The sequence below is a fragment of the Mesocricetus auratus genome, unplaced genomic scaffold, assembly GCF_017639785.1.
Source record: "Mesocricetus auratus isolate SY011 unplaced genomic scaffold, BCM_Maur_2.0 Super-Scaffold_100007, whole genome shotgun sequence".
Taxonomy (NCBI): domain Eukaryota; kingdom Metazoa; phylum Chordata; class Mammalia; order Rodentia; family Cricetidae; genus Mesocricetus; species Mesocricetus auratus.
Genome location: NW_024429191.1, coordinates 50,114,173 through 50,130,130, shown reverse-complemented (window position 1 = coordinate 50,130,130; position 15,958 = coordinate 50,114,173). Strand labels below are relative to the sequence as shown.

The following is a 15,958-nucleotide window of genomic DNA, read 5'->3' as shown; positions in this document are numbered from 1 at the left end:
ACCTAATCAGTCCAAGACCATAGGTTTTACCCACAGCATGAAAGAAAAAATGTGATATGCCCTTTGATCTTTTCTCTATATACTTTTATTATAAGAACACTGAGCCACACAATTTCTGTTATCTTATATTCACATTTATTTTCTTAATGAGTTAAGGCTGTCTTCTCTGGTTACTAAAGATCTAGTACAATACCATTCTGAATAGCCTTCTGATATTGCCTAAGGAGAATACCTTAGTGAATTGGATCATTCTCCTGTTCTTGGCCAATATAAGTTGTTTCTAAGTGTCTACAGTTATAAAAAGTGACCCTTGAAGGGCCTTGATACAGATGTTGTGAGCAGAAGTGGTCTGATGTGAGTTTTCAGAAGAATTCTAGTATGCACAGAGGCAGAGATCAGTTAGGGAAAGAGAAACACGGAACGCCAGCATGCTTGCAATGGACAATGGTCTTGGGAGCTTGGGGGCAACCCCATGGAGAGCATGAGGCTTTGACTGCTAGTGAGAAAGTAAAGATAGGTAGGTCAACAAGGAGGCCATTTCACACTAAGCAAACATGGGTGGAAGCTCCCAAAGTCAAAAATCGAAAATGGCAGGTGAATGTCTTAGGGTTTCTATTGATGTAAAGAGACACCATGACCATAGCAAGTCTTTCAAAGCAAGCATTTAAGTGTGGTGACTTACTTAAAATTAAGAAGTTCAGTACATTATCATCATGGTAGGACATGGCAGTGTACAGGAAGACATGGTGCTGGAGAGGTAGCTGCTACATGTTGATATGCACACAACTAGAAGTAGACTGTCTCTCTCGGCATGACTTGAGCACGTATAAGACCTCAAAGCCTGCCTCCACAGCAACACACTTCCTCCATCAAGACCAGATCTACTCAACAAGACTACAGCTCCCAGTATTGCCACTCCCTTTGGGGGATATTTTCTTTCAAACTACCACAGTGAACAATGCAGGGTGGGGTTCATAATGGTTCCTCATGTTCTTTGAGTTCTGAAGTTCCGCTTTCAGTCAGTGTGACTACTAAGCGTGCATCAAATCTGCCATCCCTGGAGGGCTGAGAGAGTAGTGTCACGATAGAAATCCTGATGTTCTTTCAGAGTGTGTGCATCCCTTCCTAGGACCCAGAACCACCTTTATCTGTATCAAGTGTCTGTAGATTTCTGATGCAATGAGTGCAAACAGACAAGCAGGCATACAAACATACACTGTTTTAGTTAGCACTTTCACTGCTGTGAAGAGACACCATGACCACAGAAACTCTATAGGGAAAACTGTTAACTGAGATGACTTGCTCACACTTTCAGAGATTCAGTACATTATCATCATGGTGGGGAGCATGGCAGTGTGCAGGCAGACAGAGTGCTGGCTACATCTTGATGTGCAGGCCACAGGAAGTCGACAGACATCCTGAGCAAAAGAGACCTCAAAATCAGCCCACACAGTGACACACTTCCTCTGACCATGCTGAAAACACTCCAACAAAACCACACCTCCTAATAGTGTCACTCCCTATGAGATTATGGGGGCTAGTTACGTTCAAACTACCACATACATATTAAGTAAAAAGTAAGTAAAGTGTTTTAAAAACACCATCCTTCAAAGTCTGGTATTTGTTTTCCTTGGCATTCTTTAGTTCTGTAAAATTAAAAGAAAACCTCCTGTACTTTTTGTTTCAGTCAAAGTTGGTCATCTCTAATCTCAGTTTTGGAACTTGAGGTTGTATTTTGAGTTTGTTACACGGTTTTGTTTACAGTGTTAGGGATCAAATGGTGCACATACCAGACTCAAAGATACTCCCAACCCCGTTAGTATGCAGCTTAGGCTGATTTAAAATTCACTTTATATGCTTGGTTTCTGGCATTAAAGGAATGCCTTACCATGCAGGGTGATATATTCTCTCTCTGTCTCTGTCTCTGTCTCTCTCTTTCCCACTCACTCACTCTCTCTCTCTCCCTTCCTTTCTGTGTGTGTGTCTGTCTTACTTTCAATTTATCTCTGCCTACATGATCTCTCTGTGTGCATATGTCTCTCCCTCCATCTATCTGTCTGTCTATCTATCTTTCTATCATGAACCAACACATTAGTAGTATTTGTGGCCACGCTCAACATCCACTACATAGTCACTCTCAACCAACTCTCCTGAGCTCTTTCCCATGTCCTCTTTTCAGGTTTCCTTTATTAGATGCCAGAATTCAGTTCCAAAGGGAATCAGATATATTCACATCAAAATGAAGAGGCTGTCTGAATTATCAGGGTCCTTTATTATATCATAGTATGTGCTGGTTAATGTAGATTAAAAAGAAAAGTTGTGGGACACCTAGATTGAGTCAGAAACAGACACACAGAATGAACACATGACATGCTATGATAAGGATATAGATGAGGAACTACCCAGAGGAGAGGATCCAGATGCTGGAACAAAGGACCATGTAGAAGCTGATGAATCATCTGAGGACGCTATATTGAAGTCTGGTGGTCAGGCACACAAGAATAACAATCCTAATCTGCTGTGTGGACTGTGCACCTCAGACCATGCACACATGAGTCACATCCCTCATACCCTCTCTCCCTCTCTCTCTCTCCTCAGGTCCAGGTGGACCCCGATTACTAATGCCAGTTGGCAGGTTCTCTTCTACATGCTTGAGTTCACAGGAAACCTGAAGGAGCTGGACCTAAGTGGAAACCCACTGAGCTACACTGCACTGCGGAGTCTTTGTAGGACCCTGAGATGCCCTACATGTCACCTAAAGACATTGTGGTGAGTTTGGCCTTGGTTGTCCCTGGAAGCAGAGATGGATGACAGGAGAAGAAAGACAAAAGGCGGGTTGTGAGTAAGGCTTATTATTCATCACATAGTCACCAAACCCTCTTGATCATAACCATGACAGACTTGATAAACAAATGGAATCTGCTCTTGGGGCTCATGAGAGACTGACATTCAACAAGGAGCCCCACTAGCTATTGCTAACTACAGGCCCATGAGGTCTCTCATAGAGCAAACTTCCTGAGGAAGTGGCTACAGAAGAACTGATTAACACAGAGGAAGAGGCTAAGTGAAGCAGGAAGGAAGAAAGCTCCAGGTCCAGGGACAATATCTCCCCATTTCCTCCTGCTCTCTGCCTTTGTAAACACCTTCTATTCTGTTTCTATGGACTCCATCTGTACTAATATTACACATGATGAGTAAGATCATTCCCTATTCTATAGCTGGTGAACATCACTTCAGATGGCTCTTGAAATAAGCCAGTGAGTTGTCCTGGGCCTCGTGGAGCTCTGCCATTGCCAGGGGCAACAGAGCAGTGGTCACCAAGCTGTTCTCCACTGCTCCTGCTGCTCAGCTGTGGGAAGCATGGAATTACACACCCAGACTAGAAAAGGAACCCCAGAGAGCTGAGCACTGCTAACACAGCATGCCAGGCTCACAAAGGGAGAACTGAGCTCAGTTCCCAAGAGCAGTGAGCCCTGGAGGAGCTGATGGTGAGCATCTTCCATGCAGGCTTGTCAACTGTGGCCTCACATCCAGACACTGTGAGGACCTGGCCTCTGTACTCCAGTCCAGCTCCAGCCTGACTGAACTAGACCTGCAGCTGAATGACCTGGGTGACCATGGTGTGAGGCTGCTATGTGAGGGGCTCAGGAATCCTGCCTGCAACCTCAGAATCCTGCTGTAAGTAAGGCCCAGAAATTCCCTCTGTGGAGGAGGCAAGGGAAGGGACACAGGTGTGTTACTAGATGACAAGACTAATCTGCTTAGTCAGTCTGGCTACTCAACAGCTCTGCCACTGACACGCATGACTTCGGCAAGTCCCTGTATTCTTTTTTTTTTATAGAAATTATGTGTTTTTTACACGTTTTTATCATATATTTAAATTAGGAACAAGCTTGCTTCCCATTTCAGTCCCAGCTCCCGCTCCCTCCCCTCCACGCCCATTCCCCCCCTACCAGCCCTCCCAGCCCCCCACCCAATCCCCACTCAATTCCCTAGGGAGAGTAAGCCCTCCATGGGAGATCTCTAGAGTTCTGGGGAGGGCCGACCAGATTGAGAAAGCATCCCTCATTGTGGGATGGGTCCCCAAAGTCCATTTGTGTGGCAGGGATAAATACTGATCTACTACCCAAAACCACACAGATTGCCTGAGTCTCCTCACTGACACCCACATTCAGGGGGTCTGGATCAGTCCCATGCTGGCCTCTCAGCCATCAGTCTGGGGTCCAAGATCTCCCCCTTGTTACAAAAGTCCCTGTATTCTTTAAAACTCGGTTTCCTCATCTATCAAATTGAATGTCATACCTACCTCATGGATTCCAATGACATAAAATGCACATATGTAAAAACAAAGATAATACCAGGTCAATGGTTAGGCATTGTGTATTATTAAGGCTATTATTCTTAACCACTCAGCATCTCTCTCCAGTTAAGGTTATTATTCTAATGGGCTCAGGGCTTCATATTCTAATGGACTCATTTATTCATTCATGAATACAAACTACATGCATTCACATCAGGCCCTGGTTCAGGCCCTAGGGATACAATCAAACACACGTGGCTCTGTCCCCCTGAAACTGTGTGGGAAGAGACAGACATGGGTCACCTGTGAGCCCAGATTCAGTATTGACAAGCTCTGCTGAGTGCTGTGGGGTCAACAGTATGGTGTGAATGCAATGCTGTGAGAGGACCTGCTTTATTGAATGGCCCAGGGGGAGTTCTCCTACGTCTGATAGAGAAATAGGCCTTGGTTGGGCCAACATGGAGACAGCATCCTAGGAAAAGACAGATTTGGGGAAAGCTCTGGAACCCTATGGGGTTTCACCACGGGAACTTGATGTGGTTCTCTGTCCAGAATCCCTTTAGGATTATGGCCATGACCTCCAGCCACTAGGAATGATCTACGACAGTGTTCCCTTCCCTGGGACAGTCTGTTTCCAGTGATTGACCTGTGGGGGGGGAGGTATAAAGGGTCAGCCCTCATTGCAGCTCTCAAAACTTCCAAAAGTCCTTATCCTGACTTCATATCTCTCTGTAGAGTGACAAAGCCCCACCTAGACAGTATCATGGACACATTTCCTTTGTCCTGGTTTTGGCTCAAGAATAAGCCTTAATAAGGCTCCATCTATAGACAACAGAGTCCAGTATCCTGGACCCTAAGGTCTCATGATTCTGTGGTGGATCCCAGAACAAGCAGCCCCCTCTTGTGCTTGCAGTCTGGACCAGGCCCCTCTCAGTGAGCAGGTGATGATGAAGCTCAGGGCCCTGGAGGCAGAGAATCCACAGCTGCTCATCTCCAGCACATGGTAAGTGGTGGACACAGAACTCCTACTGGTCAACCCAGGCCCTGTATGGCTGTTCCACAGAGGAGGGGTGGTAAAAGATTCCTGGGGTGATGGGGAAGATGCACAGAGCCATGAATAAGCCAGGAACCACAGCAACCAAAATGAGGAAGGATTCTGTGTACTGGAGGATTGTATTGTTTTAATTCAGAAAAAAGCAAAGTCTTATCTCATACCTACATAAGTTCTTCCATCTGAACAAAGTAAAAAGGGTGAATTAGAAGTCCTCTGGGCACAGTGAGTGACAGTGGTAGCCACCAGGAAACACAAACCACAGGAACAATGAAAGCAGAAACCACACTTACAGAAGACACAGAAAAACTCCTAGAGAACAAAAACCACTATGGGTATCACTGTCCTAACTTTATTGTTCAGATACATCCATACACACAGGATTATGTGCATGCCACACACAGGACACACACACACACACACACACACACACACACACACACACACACACACACACACTGTACTATGGGATATAAAGCCTCAAGACAGGAAAGTTATTTTCCAACTCTAGGAGCTAGCTATACTGAAGCCCCATGTTCTCACAATGAATTTAGGTTCATGACCATGAATTCCTTCTGTCCTCAGCTTCCTAGCTGTCATACCACACGTGAAATCAAGGGTTCTATAGACATAGGATGGCCATCATCCATTGACTGAACATTTGTACAAGACCCACTGTGCATCATACACTTTTTTGGGGGGTCTGAGGGCATGTCAATGAACAAGGCAGACATGGTCCATCATTTGGTATCATTGAATACATGCAGTGAGGGGACACTTGTGACCCCAACCTCCATGGAATTGTATCTAGGAACCCTATGAGTACAGTGGTGGTCTGTCTGACCTGATCCAAAGCTGAGGCAAGCTCTCAAAGATGAGAAATGTAGGGTTGATCCAAAGAAATTTCCAAGCAGAGGTAGACCATAAGGAAGCAGAAAGAGCATCTCCACTGTGGGTCAGGAGACCATGTGTGAGACCATCTGCTCTGCCTCATAAAACCTGAGAGTTCCACAGAAACGCAGGTTCTCAGGCCCACTCCATCCCTGATGCCTCAGAAGCTCAGGAGGAGCAGCTTCCTTGGGTGAGCTTTCTGATTTAGCGCACTGAAATCGACTTTTAACACAGTGATTGAGAGCCACTGGTCTAGATTTAAGCAGGAAAGGGTGACATGGGAGGGCCTGGAGGTGGATTGGAGTCACAGCAAGAACTATGAACAATCCTAAGAACCTTCTGCTTATCCCCAGAGGAAATGAAAGACATTCCTGCTCATCTGCCATGAAGTGACATCTCTCCCCATTTTTTACGGTCAGCTACTATGCAGAAAATAGGGTAGAAGAGACCAAATCAGCATCTGGGATAACAGTGAAAAGATGGGACAGTGGTTCAGAGCAATGCTTGCTCCATCCTGGGACATTGATGGAGTCTGCAGAGGAGGAGAGTAAAGAACAGAAAGGACAGAGATTTAGAGTCCTGTGTAGACAATTAGCATCCTGGGTGAGTGACTATTAAGTTCTTTAATGCAACTATAACTCAACTTCTGACATTGGACACTGAAAGAACTGAGATTATTTCTTGCAGTTCTGGATAGAGGGAAGGGCCAGGGCATGGACCCTGCATCTAGAGAATCTCTTCTTCCTCTTCCATCTGATTGTGCATCTGGGAATGCTGAGAGTGAGAGGCCAAGCTGGCTTTAATGACAAGTCCTGTCAGGCCACAGGAATCCACTCCTGTGATGATGACATTAACCCCTTCATGAAGGCAGAGCACTCATGAACTCATTGTGTCTTATCCTTCATCCTATCAGCACTGAGACATTGGGGGCTAACTTTCTAAACAGTAAACTTGAGGAACACACTCAAATTATAGCAAAGGAGGGATTGAGATGAACTTATTCAGGTAGCATTGATGCCCAGAAAGATTGGGGCCTTCGTAGAGTTCTGTCCCAGTGAAGCAGCATGGGACTGAGTTCAAATTCAGATGAGATGGATTTTATGTGGGATATCATATACACAGCCCTAATTTCTTTGGTTTCTCCTGACATCTTTATGTGTAGGAATCCACGTGTGATGGACCCTACTACAAAAGTGGATAAAGAAGAAATGGGTGATTACCTGACCTCATTAAAGCAGCAACGACTACAGTTGGGTATGTGAAGGGTTTAGAACCAGAGCATCATGACTGGTGCAACATCCCTGTCATATACAAAAAGAATTATCTGTAACTGATGCTCTAGAAATGGTCCTCATTTCTAACATTCTGTCTCTGACATGGAACAGTACAGACTCTCCAATAAGAGCACCAACCCCTGCAAGACTTTCCATTACTTGAATCCAGTGAGAATACGACTTACTTTTTCCTAGACTTGGGGCTGCTCGTGCCCCTTTCTCTAGTCTGTGGTTTTCATCAGGCTCTATACCAGCTCTTTTCTCATTCTGGGGTGCTATGGCCTGGGACTCACTTCCCTATCTCTGCTCATCTATCTTTTGAGTTATGTTTTGGTCTTAACATGCTCACTTGAGGCACGCTAGGAGAACCAACACCTATGGACTAATTAGAAAAGGGTGGTTAGACATATGAAAATCTGTCAACGGAATCCACCATATAAACAGACTGAAAGAAAAATCACATGATCATGTCACTAGATGGACTAATTAGAAAACGGTGGTTAGACATATGAAAATCTGTCAACGGAATCCACCATATAAACAGACTGAAAGAAAAATCACATGATCATGTCATTAGATGGACTAATTAGAAAAGGGTGGTTAGACATATGAAAATCTGTCAATGGAATCCACCATATAAACAGACTGAAAGAAAAATCACATGATCATGTCACTAGATGGACTAATTAGAAAACGGTGGTTAGACATATGAAAATCTGTCAACGGAATCCACCATATAAACAGACTGAAAGAAAAATCACATGATCATGTCATTAGATGGACTAATTAGAAAAGGGTGGTTAGACATATGAAAATCTGTCAATGGAATCCACCATATAAACAGACTGAAAGAAAAATCACATGATCATGTCACTAGATGGACTAATTAGAAAAGGGTGGTTCGACATATGAAAATATGTCAATGGAATCCACCGTATAAACAAACTGAAAGAAAAAATCACATGATCATGTCATTAGATGCTGAAAAAGCCTTTGACAAAATTCACCACCCTTCATGATAAAAGTCTTGGAGAGATTAGGGACACAAGGAACATACCCAAATGTAATAAAGGGAATTTACAGCAAACTGACAGACGACAACAAATTAAATGGAGAGAACCTCAAAGTGATTAGACTAAAATCAGCAACATGACAAGACTTTCCACTCTCTTCACACCTAGTTAATTCAGTATTTAAAGTTATAGCTAGAGCAATAAGAAAACAAAAGGAGATTAAAGCAGCACAAACTGGAAAGAAGTCAAACTTTCACTATTTGCAGATGATATGATAGTATTCATAAGTAACCACAAGAATTGTACAGCTGATAAGTAACTTCAGCAATGTGTCAGGATACAAAATTAACTCAAAAAAGCAATTGTTCTCCTATATACAAATGATAAAAGAGCTGAGAAAGAAATCATAGAAACATGACACTTTACAATAGCCACAAATTATATTAAAATATCTTGGGGTGACTCTAACCAAACTAATGAAGAACCTGCATGACAAGAACTTAAAGTTTGAAGAAAGAAATTGAAAAATATATCAGAAAACGGAAAAATCTCCCATGATCATGAATAGGTAGGACCAACATAATAAAAATGGCAATCCTACCAAAAACAATCTACAGATTCAATGCAATCCCCATCAAAATCCCAAAACAATTCTTCCAGACCTTGGAAGAACAATACTCAATTTCATATGGAAAAACAAAAGACCTATAGTAGCTACAACAATCCTGTAGAATAAAGGAACTTCAGGAGACATCACCATCCCTGACTTTAAGCTCTATTATAGAGCCATAGTCATAAAAACAGCTTGACATTGACATAAAAGTAGACAAATGGACAAATAGAATTGATTAAAGACCCTAATGTTAATTCACGCACGTATGAATACCTGATTTTTGACAAATAAGTCAGAAGTGTACAATGAAAAAGAAACCACCTTCAACAAATGGTGCTGGTATAACTGGACATCAACATGTAGAGAATAGAAAATAGATTCATATCAATCACCGTGCACAAAATTCAAGACCAAGAGGATCAAAGACTTCAACATCAATCCAAGTACACTGAACCTGATAGAAGAGAAATTGGGAGGTAGCCTTGAACACACCGGCAAAGAAGACCACTTCCTAAGTATAACGCCAACAGCACAGACACTGAGAGCAACAATTAATAAATGTGACCTAAAACTGAAAAGATTCTGTAAGGCCAAGGACACAATAAAACAAATGACAACTTACAGAATGGAGAAAGATCTTCCCCAATCCCACATCTGACAGAGGGCTGATCTCCAAAATGTATAAAGAACTCAAGAAACTAGAGGTTAAAATAAAATAATCCAATTAAAAAGTGTATACAGATCTAAACAGAGAATTTTCAGCAGAAGAATTTCCAATGGTAAGAAGAGATTTAAGGAATTCCTTGACATCCTTAGTCATCAGGGAAATGCAAATCAAAACAACTTTGAGATACCAGCTTATACTTGTCAACATGGCTAAATAAGAAACACCAACGACAGCCTATGTTGGATAGGATTGGAATAATGGGAACACTCCTCCATTGCTGGTGGGAATGCAAACTTATACAACCATTTTCAAAATCAGTATGGCAGTTTCTCTAAAAATTGGGTATCAATCTACCTCAAAACCCAGCATTACTACTCTTGGTCTTATACCCAAAGGATGCTCAATCATACCACAAGGACATTTGCACAACTATATTCATAGCAACATTATTCTTCATTAGAAGAACCTCAAAACAACCTAAATTTTCTTCAACCAAAGAATGAATAAAGAAAATGTGATACGTATTTACCATCTAGGATTAATCAGCTGCAAAAACAATGACATCATGAAATGTGCAGGCAAATTAATGGAACTAGAAAAAAATCATTCTGAGTTCGGTAACCCAGACACAGAAAGACAAACACAGTATGTCTTTACTCATAAATGGATACAATATATAAAGCAAAGAATAACCAGACCACAATCCACAGCTCCAGAGGAACTGGGTAACAAGGAGGACCCTAAGAAGGACACATGGATCACCCTGGAAAGGGGAAATAAATGAAATCTCCTGGGTAAACTCTGGGCTGGGAGGCAGTAAAGGGGAGGGGATGGGGGATGAAAACATGAGGGAACAAGATGATGGAATTGGAAGAGAGATGGGGTGGGAGAGCAAGGAAAGAGTTATCCCAATATAGGGAACCATTATGGTACTAGAGAGGAACCCATGCTAGGGAAATTCCCGGGAATCCATAAGGATGACCCCAGCTAAGACCCCCATCAATAGTGGAGAGGGTGTCTGAACTGGCCTTCCCTTTTAATCAGATTAATGACTACCCTAACTACCATCATAGAACCTTCATCCTGTAACTGATGGAAGCAGATGTAGAGATCTACAAAGCACCAGGACAAGCTAAAGGAGTCCAGTCGAAGAGAGGGAGGAGGGATTATATGAGTAAAAGGGGGATAAAAATCATGATGGGGAAATCCACAGAGACAGTTGACCCAAACTTATGGGAGCTCACAGACGCTAAACTGACAACTGAAGAGTTTTCATGGAACAAAACCCAAGCCCTCTACATGTGGGCAACAGTTTTGTAGCCTGGTCAGCTTGTGGGACCAAGATCTATCCCTAGTGCATAAGCTGCCTTTTGGAGCCCATTCCATATGGTGGAATGCCTTGGAATGCCTTGCTCAGCCTTGATGCAGGCTAGTGGGGTGCTTGGTCCTGCCTCAACTGAATGTGGCAGGCTTTGTTGACTCACCATGAGAGGCCTTACCCTTTCAAAGGAGTGGATAAGGGTGAGGTGGGGAGAGGTGGGGGGTGGGGAGAAGGGAAGGGTAACTGTGGTTGATATGTAAAATGAATAAATAAAATTTAAAAAGAAAACAAATGGGTGGTGTGGAGGCAGGTATTATGATGGGATGGTTGGTCAGAAGGAAGGGTAGAAAGACAATAAAACTATATATAAAATCATGCTGGTAGTCTGAGAAATGGTGATGAAAATTGCAGATGTACCTCCACCTTAAGCCTAGGCTGGAAAATGTGGAAATGAGTTTAGCTATAGTTCACAGCTATGGGGAGATGAGCCTCTTAGAGTAGTGGATTTGCAACTTGCATCGCTAAAGACCTTCCATCCATCTTCTCCTGCCTCTCCAGGACACAAGCACACGGAACCACTGGGGACTGACGATGACTTCTGGGGCCCTACAGGGCCTGTGGCTACTGAGGTGGTTGACAGAAAGAGAAACCTTTACCGGTGAGTAAGCTCTGCCTGGAAAAGGTGACTTTCCCCAGCACACTAGCCACACTATTCACCTAGTCTCTACCCTGTCTTATACCATCACCAGTGCCAGAGGCAAGGCTAGGACTGGAATAAAGTTTGGGTTGTTATAAAAATAGGGGTCCTTTTGGAGATCCCCCAAGGAGGGCCTCACCTGCCCTGGGGAATGATGTGGGGATTGGATGGGGGCTGGGGGGGCTGGGGGGCTGGTGGAGGGACAAGGGAGGAGGGGTGGGAGAGGGAGCTTGGATTGACATGTGAAGCATTCATGTTTCCAATTTAAATTAAAACATTACAAAAAACAAAAAATAGGGGTCTTTTTTCATGAAAAATTTCAGACATTTACAAAACTGGTAGGCACAAGAACTTCTCTGTCCAACTATGCAGCTCCAGCAACCATTCTTGCAAGTTTGTTTCAACTACTCACATTTCACTATGCCTCACCTGTAGTTAAGACAGGCCCTTACCTTCCATGACCACTCACCATTACCACATCAACAGAGCTGACATGTGTCCTTCATTCCATCTAAACAGTCTTTGCTCAGTTTTCCTAATTACCTGGAATGTGGACTTTCTGCTGGTTATTGTATTCATGGTGTAAACAGCATCTGTTCTCTCATTGCATTTGGTTTATCTTGTCTCTTAGATTTCCCCTAAATCCCTATAGTCTCTGCACTCCTGCTTCACCAACAACCACTATGTGCCAAGAACCCACTAGGAGCTAAGAACATGAGGATGCCCTGGCCTCCAAGAATTATAGTCCTAAGAATAATATATATACAGTGATTATATATGCATAGTCACTGGGTCTTCCATAACCTGCTACCCTCCCCCAGCACTGTCACAGTCACTCTATCAGCTGGAAAACTGTCACTTTAACTTCCTCCAACAGAAACTGATACTTGTCCATCCATCTGTCACCAAACAGGAAGCCTTGAGAATATCACTGAAGATCTTCATAAATTGTATCAGGGCCAAAGATTCATCATCTATATTAGCAGATGTACTCTTATTCTTGTGAAATATATTCTTTTTTCTCTCAATATATGTTTTTATTTAATTAGAAACGTGAATGTTTCACATGTCAGTCCCAGCTCCCTCTCCCACCCCTCCTCCCTTGTCCCTCCACCAGCCCCCCAGCCCCCCACCCAATCCCCACATCATTCCCCAGGGAGGGTGAGGCCATCCTTGGGGGGATCTCTAAAATCTGTCATTTCATCCAGGGCAGGACCTAGGCCCTTCCCCATGTGTCCAGGCTGAGAGAGCATCCCTCTATTTGGAATGGGCTCCCAAAGCTCATTCATAAACCATGGTAAACACTGATCTATTATCCAAGGGCCCAGTGATTTCTGTGGCCTCCTGCCTGGCACTACATTCATGGAGTCTGAAATATATTCTTTAAGAATATAAACAGTAAAAACTGAAGATTTACTTCAGTGGCAGAGCTTTTCCCTACTGTGCACAAGGTCCTAGCTTGATTCCCAGAACTACACACCCACCCACCCCCCCACCCACCCCCCCACACACACCCCTATTTCATTACCTTCATCATTAGTTAGGAATAGCTAACTGCTCCATGTGTGTGTCACCTGTAGGTTTGCTCTAGATCACTAAGTACTCACAAGTCTATGAGATGGTGTTGTCATTGTCCCCATGTACAGATGAGAAAACAGATTTGGGGGGTTAAGTGATTTAGTCAAGGATCCACATAGGCACAGCAGAGGAACTAGAGCTCAGAGGCATCTGGCTGAAGTCTGCAGTGTCCCCAGCCCTGCACTGGGTCTGCACTCAGCAGATGAGCAGAACTGGTGTTCACTGTTGTCTGCCTCTCTCTCTTCTAGAGTTCAGTTTCCTGTGCCTGGTTCCTATCACTGTCCAAACATGGGACTCTGCTTTGTGGTGACAAGGGCAGTGTCCATCGATATTGGATTCTGCACCTGGACCCAACACCTGGAAAAGACTCCCTTGAAGTACAGTCACATTGTGGCTGGGCCTCTGTTTGACATCAAGGCTGAGCAGGGAGCTGTGGCTGCTGTGTACCTCCCTCATTTTTTGGCTCTTCCAGGTAACCAAGGGAAGCATAAGGAGCAGGGTGGTGCTAACGGGAGGACTTGACATGTCACATAGCAGACTGTAGGATGATGGTGATGAGGAAAGGTCTCATGGCTTCCTGAGTGAGACAGAGTGGGCTATAGAAGTGAATGCTGAGATACTTTTCATTCTTTGAAGTACCCCAGCCTTAGGAATTTATTTCTATTTTACCTAAAAGAGTTCTGTAAGTGTTTCAGTAGCAATATTAACTAGCATTTTTAAGTGCTTTTTACACACCAAAGCTCTCAAGAAAACAAGGATAAACTGAGCAATGTGAAGAGTTTGTTGCAAACGAAGACTAAGAAACTAACAAGGATCAATTGGTACCCAACACTGTGAGGCATTACACTGCTCTGGGATGAGAAATGACATCATCAGATACCATTTGGGCACTGGAGCCAAAAAAGAGGGGCTTCTTAAGAAAAGAGTGGACTCATAAAATGTCCCAACCTCAGTCATCTCTAAAAATATTTCCAGAAGTTATTTTAACAAATACGATGTTTCCAGAGGAAAATCTCTTAAAGAAAGCCATTACTACAGCTCTCTCCAGGCTGGGCATGGGGAGGGTTAGAATTCAAGAGCAGGGTAGACTAGACAGTCAGACTGCCTAAAAAGAGAAAAGGCGACAAGAACAAGAAGGAACCAGGTGTTGCACAACTGGTTACTGAGACTGACTTCCTCCCCTACGTTAAGGAGCACAGGAAAAAGCCCACCACAGAGACCAGAAGAGTCCAGTTCACAGCAGAGGAAGACTATGTTTGTTCATGGTATAAAAGAGGTGAGACCCAACAGCTGAAGAAGTCATGAGGAGTAAAACAGAAACATGGGCTGCTCCAGTCAATTCAAGAACAATGAATAGAAAACAAGTTAAGTATCCTCTAGGTTAAAGATAGTCATATTTAATGGCAGCACCCAAGAAGAAAATGAAGATGAAGAAGCCAATCAGGACTCAGTTGAAAAAACTCAAAAAAAATAAAAACAATAATGACATCTACAAACAGATAAGCCCTAGCCCTTAACCCTGACACGGGAGCACTGCTCCCCAGATGGTGCCTTCCTAGTGTGTCAAATGAGGCCAATCCAGCAGCTCCATATAGAGCTCCTGTTTTCCCCAGCAATACTTGCCCCAATCACCGCTCAAGTTTCTTCCCTGCAGCTCACCACCTTTCCTGTTTCTTACTCCTATTCTCAGATCAGACAGTTGCCCTACTGGAATATTTAAAGATTATGATACAGTGCAATATATGTAGGAAGGACAGTCACAGGGCCAGGTGGTGGCACAGACATGTCATTCCAGAATTCAGGAGGCTAAAGCAGAATACGTATGACTTATAGCCACAAATTTACAGTAGAACCCTGTATCAAAACCCCAAAATGAGAAAAGAAGTGAAAGAATTTGGTAAGTCATCTTAAATGTCTCCATTCCATTAGCAATGAAAATCCAGCACCACATGGCCCTATCAGGTCTTAGGAAGGTGGTGACTATCATTTACCACTGCTAGAAGGGAAGTTGGACAGGTACAGCATCTTCCCAGGTTCTGTACACAGCACAAAGCATGGGCAAGTGCCAGGATCTGGTGCTGGAGCTGAAGCTGACTTGGGAAAAGCCAATGTTACAAGCCCCTAAACCAGAGCAGCAGAAACATTTTGTGCTGGGAGCTCCCTGTAAAACTATTACCTGGCATCACCTACCAAAATTCCAAGCTGTACCACTTCCTGGAGTAGCAAGCAAGTTCATTGTTTCATTCTTTGCTGCTTATTGATTCCAAAGCAATCACCCAAGAAAAATAGAGACTATCTCTGCTAAATGACATACACAGCATCACTGTTTGCCATGGGCAAATTTGGAAGCAAATACAGTGCTGAAAGGACAGGCAAAGGGTGGATTGCAGAGTGGTACCTCCATTAGCAGGGATCACATCAAGCTGACAAGTGACATTCAACATCACCGTTCTACCCATTGTCAACTTGACACCCAAGCACATCACTTTGCATCTTAGCATTCCACCTCATATCTCCAAAGTGTGTTTTCTATCATAAGGCAAAATGCAATCC

The 15,958-nt window shown here is 43.5% G+C and overlaps 1 protein-coding gene across 5 annotated transcripts in view; it reads left to right on the top strand.

Annotated features, from left to right (window-relative positions):
- Nucleotides 1–15,958, top strand: part of LOC101837048 (NACHT, LRR and PYD domains-containing protein 1a) — a 64,105-nt gene that overhangs the window by 35,907 nt on the left and 12,240 nt on the right. For all 5 annotated transcript variants that reach the window (XR_005878287.1, XM_040749053.1, XM_040749051.1 and 2 more), the window contains exons 10-15: nt 2,599–2,769; nt 3,508–3,678; nt 5,214–5,303; nt 7,405–7,496; nt 11,689–11,788; nt 13,654–13,877. Coding sequence is in view for 4 of the 5 variants with exons in the window: in XM_040749053.1 (XP_040604987.1) it covers nt 2,599–2,769; nt 3,508–3,678; nt 5,214–5,303; nt 7,405–7,496; nt 11,689–11,788; nt 13,654–13,877 (848 nt within the window). In the remaining variant the exon portion in view is untranslated. The remainder of the gene's footprint in view (nt 1–2,598; nt 2,770–3,507; nt 3,679–5,213; nt 5,304–7,404; nt 7,497–11,688; nt 11,789–13,653; nt 13,878–15,958) is intronic.